This window comes from Dermochelys coriacea, chromosome 16 (genome assembly GCF_009764565.3).
Source record: "Dermochelys coriacea isolate rDerCor1 chromosome 16, rDerCor1.pri.v4, whole genome shotgun sequence".
Taxonomy (NCBI): Eukaryota; Metazoa; Chordata; order Testudines; family Dermochelyidae; genus Dermochelys; species Dermochelys coriacea.
Window position 1 is genome coordinate 15061141 of NC_050083.1, and position 14002 is coordinate 15075142.

At 57.6% G+C, this 14002-nt stretch overlaps 1 protein-coding gene across 2 annotated transcripts in view; it reads left to right on the forward strand.

The window, feature by feature from the left end:
* The window catches only part of LAMC3 (laminin subunit gamma 3), a 44619-nt gene extending 31010 nt beyond the window's left edge, over nucleotides 1-13609 (forward strand). Inside the window, exons 17-28 of one of the 2 annotated variants that reach the window (XM_038374728.2) lie at nucleotides 688-866; nucleotides 1548-1668; nucleotides 2643-2848; nucleotides 3415-3491; nucleotides 4604-4738; nucleotides 5240-5375; nucleotides 6158-6310; nucleotides 7022-7124; nucleotides 7889-8088; nucleotides 8969-9115; nucleotides 9452-9551; nucleotides 11478-13609. In XM_038374728.2, the coding sequence (XP_038230656.1) occupies nucleotides 688-866; nucleotides 1548-1668; nucleotides 2643-2848; nucleotides 3415-3491; nucleotides 4604-4738; nucleotides 5240-5375; nucleotides 6158-6310; nucleotides 7022-7124; nucleotides 7889-8088; nucleotides 8969-9115; nucleotides 9452-9551; nucleotides 11478-11728 (1808 nt within the window). In that variant the 3' untranslated portion in view covers nucleotides 11729-13609. Of the gene's footprint in view, nucleotides 1-687; nucleotides 867-1547; nucleotides 1669-2642; nucleotides 2849-3414; nucleotides 3492-4603; nucleotides 4739-5239; nucleotides 5376-6038; nucleotides 6311-7021; nucleotides 7125-7888; nucleotides 8089-8968; nucleotides 9116-9451; nucleotides 9552-11477 lie in introns of those variants that run through there. The other variant, XM_043498791.1, reaches the window with a different exon arrangement.
* The last annotated feature ends 393 nt before the right edge of the window (nucleotides 13610-14002 follow it).

Sequence of the window (14002 nt, forward strand, 5' to 3'; positions counted from 1 at the left end):
TGTGAGGACCCAGGACTGGCAGAGGGCGGGCTGCTGTGGTGAAACTTTCTGCAGCACCAGCCTCCGCCATGCCTGGGTTTTGCCATGTCCACTGACCATTCCCTCTCCTCACAGCACTCCCGGCCCACTAACTGAATAGTTCAGTTCCCTCCTTTCTAACACAAAGGGGGCAGCAGGGTCTCTAGGTCGGGGCAGGGGCCTGGAAGACTCGGCTCCTGGGTTCTCTTCCCAGACTCGTCCTGGATTTGCAGTGTGACTCTCGGCAAGTCCCGCACCTCTTGGTGCGCCCGTGACCCTCGCTGTGCAATGGAGGTCAGAGTCTGGCCTGCTTCTCCAGGCCGTCCAGGGCTCGTGTCTGGAGCCCTTGGAGAGGCTGGGAGAAGAGGCTCTAGAGAAGGGCAGTCAGCCGTGCTTTCTCTTCCGTGGGCCAGGCTCTGATTTTGATTGCGCTAGTGCAAATCTGGAGTGACTGCTCTGGATTCAGTGGAGCTACTCCTTCCCATTGGCATTATTCTGGAGATCAGGGTCTCTGCCTTAGCCGCTGGGCTGACTGGTCATGGCTTCAGTCCATGGACGGACTTGGACCCTGCCAGGGACTCAGCGCCCCTCCTTACCTTGGGTCACCTACACCTGGGGTCTGGCTCATACCAGCTGCTGTCTTCTGACCCCGCTGTCCCTTGTGTGCAGCCTGCAACTGCTCCCCGCTGGGGGCCATCACCCCCCAGTGCCACGAGAACAGCACGTGCATCTGCACGAGGGGCTTTGTGGGCTACAAGTGCGATCAGTGCGAGGTGAACTTCTTCTACGCCCCAGAGCGGTCTCTGTGCCAGGAGTGTCCCGTCTGCTACAGCCTGGTGAAGGATGAGGTACGGCGCCCACTCTCCCTCCCGCCGCACCCCCTGCCAAGGGGATTGCAGAGCCAGGAGCTGCTCCCTCCTTGCAGGCTTCCTCCAGGGCCAGCGCGGCTTTGGTTCCCCTGCCTGTCCAGGCCCTTTAGTAGCAGGTCGGGCACCCCGCTCTCCTCAGGGGTCAGTACCGGGTGTCTGGATGGAGCGCTATGGCCTGTGGTATGCAGCAGGTCAGACTAGAATGGACCCTCCTGGCCTGGACCATTACGAATCTGACCCCCTCCCCTGCCTCCTTGACTGTGCTGATCCTCCCCTGCCTCAGAGCCCCCTGCTTTCTCTGCACAGGCCTGCCTAGAATCCCCTTCGCCCCGTGCACCCCGACCCACCCTGACTGCTCTTCGTACTAACAGAGCCGCACTTGCTCCCTCTTTCTCATGGGCCCGGCCCCATCCCTCACGCTGCCATTCCCCCACCCCCATGTGCTGTACCCCCTCCCAAGTGCCATTGCTTTGCAGGCCACGGCCTTTACCCTACCTTGCCCCGGCCCTATACGCCTACCCTATATTTGCCTATATGCTGCCCTGTCCTACTCAGCCTGGCCCAAAGCACCACCCTATCCCGGCCCACACACCACTCTGCCTTGGCCCTATAGGCTGCCTCACAAGCCATCCTCTCTGAAACACCCCATTGCCCTTGCAGGCTGACAAGCTGAAGGCCAAGCTGCAGCAGATGGAGGCGTGGCTGGAGAAACCAGACTGCAGCAGCTCCCAGACCCATTACCCAGCGCTAGGAGAGGAGCCCCGAGGAGACCAGCTGCCAGGTAGGGAGGGGCAGAGGCAGGGGAGGCTCATCTCCTGGGGTCAGGGCAGGGAGGGTCCTGGGAGAGGAGCAGTGCACATCGGTTACTCTCCACGGTGCTCGGGGCCATGGGGATGAAGGCAGCGTAAGAGCCACATGGACGGGGCTCCCTCCAGAGCCAGGTTCTGCCATGCGTTCACGTGGCCCGAGGGGGTCGCTAGAGAGCAATGTGAGTGCTAGACGCTCAGTGCAGAGGCACGCTTCCCTTGTGGGCAGAGGGGATCCCAGTGCTCCTCCAGACAGCGGGGGCCTGAGCAGAGAAAAGCGCTCTTCCCCATCAGGCACTGGAGTCAGTGGGACCTTTGCACAAGAGCTCGGTGCACTGGGTGCATGTTGAGGGCTGAGCCCTCTGTTGGAAATCGATCTGCCGGTGTCACGATGGGGCTGCTGGGTGCGGAGCACACTTGGAAATTTGGCCACAGTTGTGGGTGCTGAGCCTTGGGAACCTGCACCTGAGTGGCCTTAAAGATCTTGTCCCCCACGGCTGTGCCGCAGCTGTGAGCATCACGTTGCCAGGTGGATACTGACAAACTGGAGGGGCTCAGAGAAGAGGATGAGGTGGGTAGAGGGATCCGCAGGGTAAATGTGCAGAGCTGGGCTCAGCAACGACTCAGTGCGGGGAGGAGAGAGGCACTTGATTAATGGCTACAGGTCTTTGGGTGTTGCCTGGGGAGAGGAATTGTTAAAGAGGGCTCAAGAGGGTGGACTTAGGTGTAGTGGAGGAATCCAACTATCATCAGAGCCCCCCCGCGCTGGAACCTGTTAGGCTGGGGAAGACGTCCTGCTTGCCATGTAGACACACACAGGTGTGAGCACGGGCCAGAGCACCACTCCCCTCCCCTGGGCAGGAGACAGCAATGCATCACACAGGGCTCCCCCCGCCCCCCGAGGGAGGGAGTGATGGCTGCAGGTGCGCTCTCGCTGTGCTGCTTGCAGATGCCAAGGTGGTGTTCCTGGAGCAAGTTGCCCAGCTGGAGGGCTCCGTGGGCACCACGTGGGGTCGGCTGAGGAACGTCAGTGGGACCGTGGGCTGCGCCAGTGGTGGCGACGAGAAAACCTGCGTCCTCCTGTCGGAAATCAGCGCCGTGCTGCGGTCCACGCAGCGGGAGATCCAGCAGGCTGCAGCTACGCTAGCGACAATGGTGCCTGGCTCAAGCCCAGCTGGGCTTCTCTCAATCCCTCTCCCGCGGCACAAAATGGCTCTGAGCTGGGCTAGGTGCTGGTGCTGCTGTCCCACCAGGGAAGGTCCCTTGTTACTTTCCCATCCCCGGCCCGGCAGGGGCCATGCTTGCAGGGAGTAGTAGGACCTGAATCAGTGACCTGCTCCTCCAGGTAAAGGAGCAGCACCAACAGGCAAGCACAGCGCCCCCCACATCCCTTGGTGACCTTTCAACCTTGCAGCCCTCCAGGTGCGATGCCTCCGGGATGAGATTTCTTCCTTTGCTCTCTTTCTAATCCAGGGGAAATCCGCTCAGTGACTCTGCCACCCCCATGAGATTCTGGTGGCAGAGTTGGGGGGTGAGGCGGGTTGTTCTTCCCACCAGGAAAGGCTGGGGAGAGCCCTAGAAAGGCGCGTTCAGAGCCATCCGGCGAGACTCACCCAGAATGTGACATGGAAGGAGTCTGCCCAGCCCTGCGCTGTCCCCGCAGAGGGGTCCCGGGGGCTGAACCCTGGGGTTTCACATTCATGTTGTTGTTGTTTTTTAAGGTCATTCCTCATGAAATTTCCCAGCAGCCCACCAACTGGAGTCACCTCGCGCTGGAGTCCCGGGCGCTGGCTGCCAGGTACCGCACTTTGGACATGCGTGCACATAGATGCACACACAGATTCACACCCATGTATGCCTGCGTGTGCACACAGGCACATCTCCCACAGTCTGTGCAATACGTGTTCGCCTCACTCTGACAATCCTCTCGCTGGCATCCCTGCAGGGCCGACTCCAGGCACCAGCGAAGGAAGCAGGTGCCTGGGGCGGGCAATAGAAAGGGGCAGCACTCCGTCCGTCATCAGGGCGGCACGTCCAGCGCCAATTCAGCGGTGGGCCCTGCAGTCCCTCTCTTCCTCTTCAGCGGCACTTTGGCGGCAGCTTAACCAACTTCTTTTTTTTTTTCCCCTTTGCCGCTCAGGGCGGCAAGAAAGCTGGAGCCGTCCCTGCTTCCCTGCTCTGTGCACCTTGTTTTCTTTCCAAGGCTCTGCCCCTGCCTGTCTCTCTGCCGTCGTTCCCTCTCTTCCTCCTCCTCCCACTCTCAGCCTCAGCCTCCTTTCAGGCTCCCCCTCACTCTTGGAAGCAACTCTCCCCCTCCCCCCTCCTTGAATCTCCATCCTTAAAGCCAGGCCTCTTGTGGATCCCCTGCTCTGAGCCGCTCATTGACCATCCTCATGCCCCCTGGTCTGCTGACCCATGTGTGCCTGAGGCAGAGAGAAGGTCTCAGGACAGGTGCCTGAGCTTGTCCCCGTGTGCTCTAAAGCACCCCGTGCAGGGACAGTTCTCAGTAACCAGCCAAGTGCACGGACCGTGCAGTGACACCGGCACGCTCTGGATCACGGTGTCCTCTTTAGAGCCGAGAGGTGCAGGTGAGGGATGGTCACGCTACCTGCCTGCCTTCTGAGCTCCAACGACTGGAGTAAGGAGCCCAACAGGCACCGTGCGGCTCTGGAGCTGGGAGCGGGATGCCATTCTGCCTCGTGCATTCTGGCTGGAATCGTTTCGTTCCCGCTGCGGGCGTCGGGTGGATGGTGGCGATCCATCCGACTTGATCTAGTTCTGTTGCCTGAGACAGAGAGCTTAGTCCAGACTGACAGCACGAGCTTAGATCCCATCTACGCCCTGCTTCTGGGGCGTAACCTCAGGGCTCACCTCTGATAGCATCTCTCGGGTTGGGGGTTGTCTCTGCAGTCACCAGGACGCAGCAGCACAGCTGGAGTCTGTGGCCAGGAGAGCCCTGCTCGCTTCCAACACCAGCTATGCTCTCCTGCAGAGCATCTTGGAGGACAGCGCTAGCCTGGGGCTCAAGAGAGAGCTGGAAGACCGGTATGAGAACAGCAGGGTGCCTATGGGAGCTGAGAGCCGGTGTGGCAGTGTGGCACAGGAGCCCCCTTCCCCACGATGCCCTGCCAATGTGCCTCAACCCCAGCTGGCTGGGGGGACCCCCACTAGAGGCAAGAGGGGAGTTGTCTGCATGGCCCATTCAGTCCTTGGCCTCTTTGCCAAGCCTGCCAACAAGGGGGTTGGTTGTGGTGGTTTTGTGCTGTGGACACCTGGGCTGAGACCCAGCAAAATCATTGCACACAAGCCACCAAAGTGCCATCGGGTAGTGCTGGTTCCCAGATCACGATCAGTCTGGACCAGGCTCAAACCCAGCATGCTGGAGGGGCCCCCCCACACCAGCAGTCCCCTGAGCCCTGCATGCCAGGCCAACTGCCAGCTCACTGTGTCCTTTTGCGAGCAGAAGACGCTCCTGCAGTGAGTCCAGGCTCAGGGCCCCTTTCCTCCTGCGAGATCACAGGTTTGTCTTGTGCCCCTTCTGTTTAGGTGCCAGGAAACCCAGCGGGCGCAGGAGGAGCTGGCTGCCAGCGTGCTGGAGGTGGCAGCTGAGGCCAAGAGAACCTCTGCATCCATCCGCCAAGCGAATGCAGACATGGCAAAGAACCTCGACGCCCCAGAGCTGGTGGGCAGCCCTTAGTGCTTGCAGATGCTAACGACTGCGGGGCTGGAGAGTCATGCTGGAGACTCAGACGGCTCCCACCCAGCAGTGTGCCCAGTCCCAACCCAGCAGGGCCCCTCTAGGGTGGAAGGGAGATTCAGGCTCCATGGCCGAGTCATCTGTCTAAGTACTTGTCCCCCCACCTCACTGTGGTATCTGGATACCTCCCACTTGTGCCTGGATTGTATTCTCACACCCCTGTGAGGCGGGGGAGAGTTGAGGCACAGGAGAGATGAAGACACTTGCCTAAGATCATCCAGAGAACCTGTGGCTGAGCTGGGAATCGAACCCAGGCCTCTTGGGTTCCATCCAGCTACTTCCCACTAGACCAGCCAGCTTAGCTCTCTGCCTTTGTGCTGAGCCAGCCAGGGGACAGTCTGAGCCACCTCTGGTGTGGCCATGGGTGTGATCGTAGTGTGGCTAGCATGGCCTTTCTCCATCCACAGGTGCTGGCTGGCAGGGGAGGGAAGGGAGCAGTTCCCAGCCTGAGAATAGTGTTGAGTGCAGCAGCAGCTCAGATCTCCCCTGCCTCGAGGGGCCTTTTGGGGAGGCTGAATATTATCCCCACTTTAAGCCAGGAACAGAGCCCAGGTCTCCTGACTCACTGTTCTACGCTCTGACCACTAGATACTGCCTCTGAGCTCATTCCCTCCCTCTCTGATGCTGGGGGCTTGGAGCAATGGGAGTTGCCCCCTCCCGACAGCATCTGCTTTCTGACCAAGCTGTTTTGGTGCCTGATCCCACAGCGCTCCCTAGTGGTGCAGACCGGAGCCCTGACTCGGGAGCTGATGGATCTGGAGCAGGGGGTGGAGGTGAAAGAGCACCTGGTCCTGGATGCGTGGGACTCTATAACGGCCACGCCGCGCACGGAGCTGCAGAGGGCTCAGCAGTTTCAGCAGGCAAGTGTCGCAGGGAAAGGTGGCCGGGGGCTGAAACCGGGGAGCCACTTTCCTGGCAAACTCGGAGCCTGCCACTGATTTAGGCTGGGGGGTGATAATTCATCTGCATCCATCTGCACCCACCAGCACAGACAGGAATGGGGAGAGTGAGATTCTTCGTCCTTTCCGGGGGACGGAGGCCTCTGCATCCCCACAGGAGCCCTCAGTTTCCCTCATCCCTTCCCCTCCCACACACCCTACCCTCTCTCTAGGCCCTGTCTCCTGCTACGGTCCTTCTGGCCACAGAGAACTGGATGAGCCTGCCCGCCCCGGCACCCGTGCTTGCCCCTCCCCCACCAGCCAGAGGGGACTGTCTGCAGCAGCTGGGCCCACTCAGGGGCGAGGAACAGGGGCAGGGAGGGCAGAGACACTCCCCCTTCAAAAAAAACCCTCACTGGGGGTTCACCTAGGCAGGCATCGGCGGAATGGGAGCCGGAACATTTAAAGCTGGGCATAGTTCTTTTCCCTGGGCCCTGTAGGGCTCTCAGATGCAGAGGCAGTGCCTGGGTCCCCTGGAGTCAGCCCAGAGCATGTCGTGGCCCCCTGCTCTCCTCCCCCTAGAAAACCCACCCAAGCAGTCTCTGAATAGCATCGTCGGATCAGCAGGAAGGCTCCCCAGATGAGATGCCCTCACGCCCCTAGATCTCACTCCTGCCTCTCCTTCCCCTGCAGCTGCGGAAGGGGGTTGATGCTGCCCGGACTCGGGCAGCCTTGTCAGTTTCTCGTGGAAAGGCCGTGGTCTCTGAAGCAAAGTCCCTGTTGTCCAGCTTGGAAGGTAACAATCGCTGCCCAAAGCATCTCACCAGAGCTCAGCTCCTCTCCCCGCAACTTATCCCAGCAGAGCCAGGGCGTGGGATGTGCCAACCCTGCCTTGCAGTGTGACACATGGGGTGCACGTGGCTCTGCTCCCGTTTCTGATCAGTCAAACACTGACACGCTGGGGAGCGTCCCTTACCCCACTGTACTGCAGCAGACGTGGCTGGAGGGGGCGGCGTCTGTCAAGCCGTGGGGGTTAAAACCTCTCGGAGGCTGCTAGGACTGGCACCGCCTGAGCAGCACCATTGCCAGCTTCCCCACCCTGCCCTTCTCCCAACACGGAGTGTGGCGGTGCCCAGCCCCTTTCGTTTCTGCTCTCTGTGCTGAGGCTGCTGATCCCCTAGCTCCTTTCTCAGGGCGCCATGGGATAGACAGACGTCTGATGCACGGCAGCCTTTGAACTAGTGACATAGAGGCGAAGGGATATGGAGGCCATTACCAGTCCTCCAGCGTGGCTGGCTCCCTGCTACAGTTTGGGAATGGGTTTATTTCCCTCCTGCTTGGATGCTGGGAGGGGAAGGTTGGTTTTGGCTCCGCCCCATTTCCCAGGGAGATTCTAATGCCTGGAGGTTGCTGGGTTCTCGCTCTGGTTCTGTTGAGCCTCCTTCTCCTCTTGTTGGCCCCGGCGTAGATCAGGATTAACTCAATTGATGTCCAGGAGGCTACACCAGTGCACGCTGGGGTGGAAGGGCCCAGTCTCTTGAACGCTGCCTTTGTCTGCAGGGGCGAAGAGGGTGTTTGCGCGTCAGAAGGGGCAGGCCGCCATGAGCAGGAAGCTGGCCATCGTCCGGGACAGAGTGACCGTGGATGCCCAGAAGAAGATTAGACAGGCAGAGAGGATGCTGGGAAACACTGTGTCTGTCTCCACTGCAGCCAAGAAGACGGTCAGAGAAGCAGAGAGAGTCGTCAAGGAGAGCTCCAAGGTCTGCAAGGCTGGTGTTCAACTGAGGGGGTGATGCATAGAAAGGGGGGCAGACAAGCCTGAGCAGAGCTTGCCAGGAGTCTGGCACATGGCAAGTGAAGGGGGAGCTGGAGTCAGGCTTAATGCAGAGAGATGCTGCACGGGCTTCCCCAGCATAGCTCTGCCAATGCACCCCCATCCTGACCTGCAACACTCCCTGCTGCCCTGGTACAGGATCCCCCCCCCCAGCTCTGCCAATGCACTCCCATCCTGACCTGCAACACTCCCTGCTGCCCTGGTACAGGATCCCCCCCCAGCTCTGCCAATATACCCCCTTCCTAACCTGCAGCATCCCCTGCTGCCTTGGGGATCCCCCCCAGCTCTGCCAATGCACGCCCATCCTGACCTACAGCACTCCCTGTCTTTCCTAAGAGCAGTTCAGAATCCCTTCTGTCAATCAGCCTTGATTCTAACCTGCAGCCCCCTGATCCCCACACAGCCCTGCCTCCTGGCATGCAGCATCCCTTGCCCTTTAGATCCAAGGCCCTCTCTTGAGCAGGGATTGTCAGTCATGCTGGGCTGGCTTTGCAGCGTGTCTCATGCTCCGGCTGACTTGCCTCTCAAGTCCAACATGAATTCCTGAGTCAGGAGGGCAGGGCTGGTGCATGCACTCACCGAGCTCAGCATCCCCCTTACGGAGCCTTCACTTACCCACCAGGTGAGTGGCCCAAGGGCTCTTGTTGTTCGAGGGTGGGGTCCGGGCTACCAACTGAGCTGTCGATAGCCTCTCTAAGAGGACGTCTTGTCTCAGCACAAGGAGGGGATGGGATGGGAGAACTATGCAAAAGCCAACTCCTACAGATCCTTCCCCTTTGTAACCCTGTGCTGTCCACGCCATGCAGAGGTCCCAGGCCATGCTGAGGGAAGGGAAGCGGGAACGCAAGCGCGCTGGTGAGCTCGCCAAGCATGTCAACGTAACCCTGGCAGAAGTCTCAAGGCAGGAGCACGTGTCAAAGAAGCTTGGAGAAGAGCTTGAGGCATCTCACCAGGTGAGCTGTGTCCCATGGGACTGTGGGGAAAAGTCCCCCTTTCCTCACCAGTGACCTCCCCTCCCCCGGCTCCCACACTATCGATTCTGAGGGCAGGCGCAAATCTGGAAATCTCAGCAATTTGTTTGGACTGAGGCTCTGTCCAAGGAACCCCAGGGCACCATGGCATGCAAAGCACGTATGTGGCATGCTCTGGAGAATATCCCACACGCAGGCTGGGACACCATCCATGAGATCGCCCACATGGGGCTGATCTGTTGGCACGGGCAGCTAGAATCCTCCATAGGGCTTGTTATCTCGGGTGTGGCTAATGCACATCCGTGTCTCTGTTGGAAGGTGAGGACAGGGATGAGTGAAGCTAAGAAGAGCCTCAGAGAAGCCCAGAGCTCCCTGGAGATGGACATTGGAACCCTGAATAACCTGCTCAGCAGCTTAGGTAAGAACCCACCCCGGGGCGCTGGTGGCACATCCCCTTCCTGGGCACCGAAGCCCTCTGATCCACTCAGCTGTATGTCGACCCTGTTGCACAGTCACATGGGACAGCTCCACTCCAGCAGCATGTGCTGCCAGGGGGCCACGTTGCCTGGGACCTGTGAGTGTCATGAAAGCTTCCACCATCCTGATCTTGAAGAAATCTCCTGAAGGATAAATGCCCTGGTAGGACCTCAGAGGGAAATGCTGCTGCAAAGCTTGGCCTGCTGGAATCCTTGGTGATAGCTCTTCTCTGTGAGCCAAATCCAGTTCGGGCATCTCTGTTTACTTAGATGCTGCAATTCAAGTTGGGAACTTGGCCCTATATTTATTACAACAGATCTGTAGCCACCTAGGATGTCACAGCTGTGTCTCTGCTCTACATCGTGGTCACTAGGACCTTGATAGCCACAGCAGGGATCAAACCCAGAGCTTCCTGCTCCGAAACCACAGCCCAAGCACTTGAGCGAAAGGAGAATCTCCACCTGCTGTCAGCATGCTGCACCATGTGCAATTCCAGTTTTCGCCAGTGAAGGGCAATGCTATACTTTTCTTTTTCAAGCCTGCACTTTTTTGAGTTGCTGCTAGCAGCCAAGGAGAGCACTTCTCTCCCAATGTTGTCAGTGGCCTCCTGAGTCACGAAAAGACCAGGAGTGGCTGATGCACAATCCACATCTAGAGCTGCTTTTTGTCCTGGCCTCTGGACCTAAGTGCTGGATTTGCATGTGTTGTCTTCCCCCCTCTCCCTGTTGGATCCTCAGTGATGAGAACAGACTGCAATTGTGGGGTCAGTTATGGCCTGGGTACAGTGTCAGGGAGGGCAGCCAGTAATGAGTCAGGCTTACTACCAAGCCAGGAGTTTGAGGCACACAAGGAAACGGGAAGTTTTGTATCCTTTTTATTTGATGTTTTTAATTTATATTACTGAGATCTGGAGGGAGGGGAGATAAAACTCTGTGTCACTGAAAACGCCAGAGATTACTGAACCCAAAGGGATTTCAACAGCCAAATTTGGCTAAGTCACATCCACTCTTGGGGCTTCTGTTTCCCCTCCCACCTTTTGCCTGTCTTGCCTCTGTAGGCTCTAAGCTCATTGGGACAATCATGTCCTCTCCCGGTGTGTGCACATACAGTGCCTAGCACAATGAGGCTGTGATCTCAGCTGGGGCCCAATAGTAAATCGACTTCTCCCTCTGGATGCCGTTAGTGTCTTTTTCTGCATTTAGTTTAGGCTGAGTAGTGAAACTAGCCTGGTTGGTTTTGCTCGCTATGGCAAGTCAGTTTCATGGTCAGGTTTCCCCATAACTAAGGACATTCCCACATCCAAGCCATAGATAATAGAATATCAGGGTTGGAAGGGACCTCAGGCGGTCATCTAGTTCAACCCCCTGCTCAAAGCAGGACCAATCCCCAATTTTTGCTCCAGATCCCTAAATGGCCCCCTCAAGGATTGAATTCATAACCCTGGGTTTAGCAGGCCAATGCTCAAATCACTGAGCTATCCCTCCCAACTAAAACTGGTGCTCCAGGTGCTTTGCCGGGGTGGGGGCTGGGGGTGATGATCACTAGCCCCATGCCACAGGTGCGGGAATGGAATGTGAAGTCACTTGCCCAGGGTCAGAGCAAGGCAATGCAGGGTGAGGATAGCACCCAGGTACCACAAGGCTGTTCCCAGGCCAGTAGGGAGCCATGTTTACATTAACTCCCCCTCCCTCCCTTATTCTTTGCAGTAACTGGGAGCTTCCAACTCCCTTTATACCCTTTTAATTCATTCCCACCCCTGAGGCGTGAGCCCAGCATCTGTCTAAAGCCACTTCGGCCTGGCTCCACACAGGGCTGCCAGGGCTCTCTGCCTCCTCCCTCACTGCTGTCTCCTCTTCCTCTCACCCAGGCAACTTGGAGCAGGACACGCACACAGCCACGGTGCTGAGCACTAGCCGCCTGCAGCTGGACCACCTGTGGCTGCGCCTGGCCAGGCCCGGAGCCCTGGAAAGGAAACTGAGCCATCTGCAGCGGGAGGCAGAGCAGCAGCAGCAGAAGATCCAGGCATTCGAGAGCGATCTTCAGGAGATCAGAGCCGACAAGCTGAACCTGGAGGAGGTTCTACAGAGCCTGCCAGAGGGCTGCTCGAGCTGGCAGTGAGCGGGCCCCATGGACAACCCCCCATTGCCCCCACCTCCACAAGGAACTGCAGAGCAATGGACATCCCCCAGCTCACCGACAAGCACCTCAAACCTGACCTCTGCTCTTTATGCTGCCTTCCCATAGAACAACGAGGCAAGGTCTCTGTCCAAAGCTCTGGGACAAGGACCGCAGCCCCCAGCGGAACTGCCAGTCCAAAGGGTAAAGTTTGTCCATGCGGGAGCCAGAGCTGTCTTGGGAGCCAACCCCAGACTGTGGAACAAACACTCCTGTAGGAACTAAGGCCCATCCCCAGGCCAACCCACCTACTGCTCCCAGTGCCAGGTGCGCTTCTTCCACTGGCCTTCGAAACACACACACACACACACTCACAATGCTAGTCACGTCACTCCATGCTCTGCTGGGCGGTGCTCACACACCACAGGCTGGTGGACCACAGTGCACCCTGAATCGAATGGGAAAGTATCGAAGAAAGAGCTCGCGGTGGGGGTGTGGGACTGAGAGAGGGCTCAGTGCTGCCCCCTATGGGGGAAGTACACAACTGCCTGCTCCATGGATCCTGCGGTCACACCAGCGTTGGTTGTAATGGGCATCAGTGCAAGTGCAGCAGGAGCCTTAACCTGGTCGAGGTGCGGGGGACGGGCCATGCCCTGCCTCTTGTGCTTTCACAGTTCTGCCAAAGTGGGACGGGTGCGTAGCAGCTCTGCTATTGGCATCCCCTGTGGCACGGCGTGTTTCTGGGCACTCAGGGGATGTGAATGGCCCAACGCCATGGTCTCTGTGTGGATGGCACCATCTCACTCAATACGTTGGGGGCAAGAGTGGGGGCTACTAGCCTGGCCTATGTTCGCGCTTGCGGCTGCACCGCTGTCACCCCTGCTCTTAAGCTCAGCTTGGCTGCAGCCCCTAATTCCCAGCAGCTCATTGGCCTCCCCTTGCCCTCCCTACCAGGAGGGTGAAGCAATGAAGAGCTGGGCAGTTGCCTTGGGCTTTGCAGCTGTGGTAGAGGGATCTGGCGTGACTGCTCACAAGTCACAGTGGCTAATGGCTAAAGCTTGACTATAATTCCCAATAGATGGGATCACTTGCAGGGCACGGCTACAGATAGACTGCTCCTCTGACGTGGGCAATGTCCGCTGATTTCCCCTTCCTCTAATGGGTTGGTCCAGCTTGGAGCCAAGCAGTACATTAGATAAGAGAGATCTAGCCCCTTCTGCTCTCATTCACACTGGTTTTGCAGTAGCATAACTCCAGGGGAGTGACTCGTGATTTTCACTGGTGTAAGTAAGATCATGCTAGAGGCATGCTAAAGGCCTGCTTCTGGTTTGCCTTTTAACCTGATTCTAATGTGCTTTGGTGCCATTCACACTATTAGAAACTGGTTTAGCTAGAGCCGCCTGTCAACCTCTTTTGCAAGGCTGCTGGAGTGGATTGTGGATCCCCCTCACCCCAATGGCCCAGCTCTCTGGAAGTGACACAGCTCTTTCCTTTCCCAGAATACACCACCTTGTTCTCGCCTCTGCACAAAAGCTGTCACCGGAGAAGAAAGCCCCAGCTGGATGTTGTCAGACTCTCCCCCTCTCCCTGCCCAAGGACAGCTCTGTGAAAGCACAACAGTTGTTGAAAAGCAAGCACAGAACGATTCTAGCTTGGCTGGGAGGCCTGGACACACAGCCACATATTTGCCTCCCTTGGAAAACAACTGGGCATCTTTAATCTGCACACACACTCACTGCCATTAGAGAAATGTCAAGCCTTTGCCACCTGCCCAGTGCTGAAGAAGACGTGATTCACCTGTCTTCCCTGCCTCTTTAGAAACCTGTTTCCTTAGCTGATGCTATGTGCTTGTAGCTGTATACATTAAAAAAAATCTTAATATAATACATATGTTACATTCTGCTTGTAGTGCAGTTCACGGGCTATAAAACAGCTGGTAGCTGTGTGTGTGTGGGGGGAAATATATGATATACCTCTAGCATCTGTCCTCCAGCAGGCTCTCAGAGTTCTGTAAAGGAAAGCCTTACAAGAATGACTTCACCTAAAAGTGAAGTGCAGCTGCTTCTGGGGTGGAAAGTGGCAGCTGTTTAACAGCTCACAGTACAATGGCACAACAGTTTAAGAGAGGAAGTAAAAACCCCAGTAGCCAATTGAAACTGCAGGGGGAATTTAGGGAGGCAGAATGTGATTGGAGATTCAGGCCAGGACACTAGGGTTAACACATCCTGTTCTTGAAAAAAGTGTCTGGGAATGACCATAAGGGTTTGGGAGCTCAGT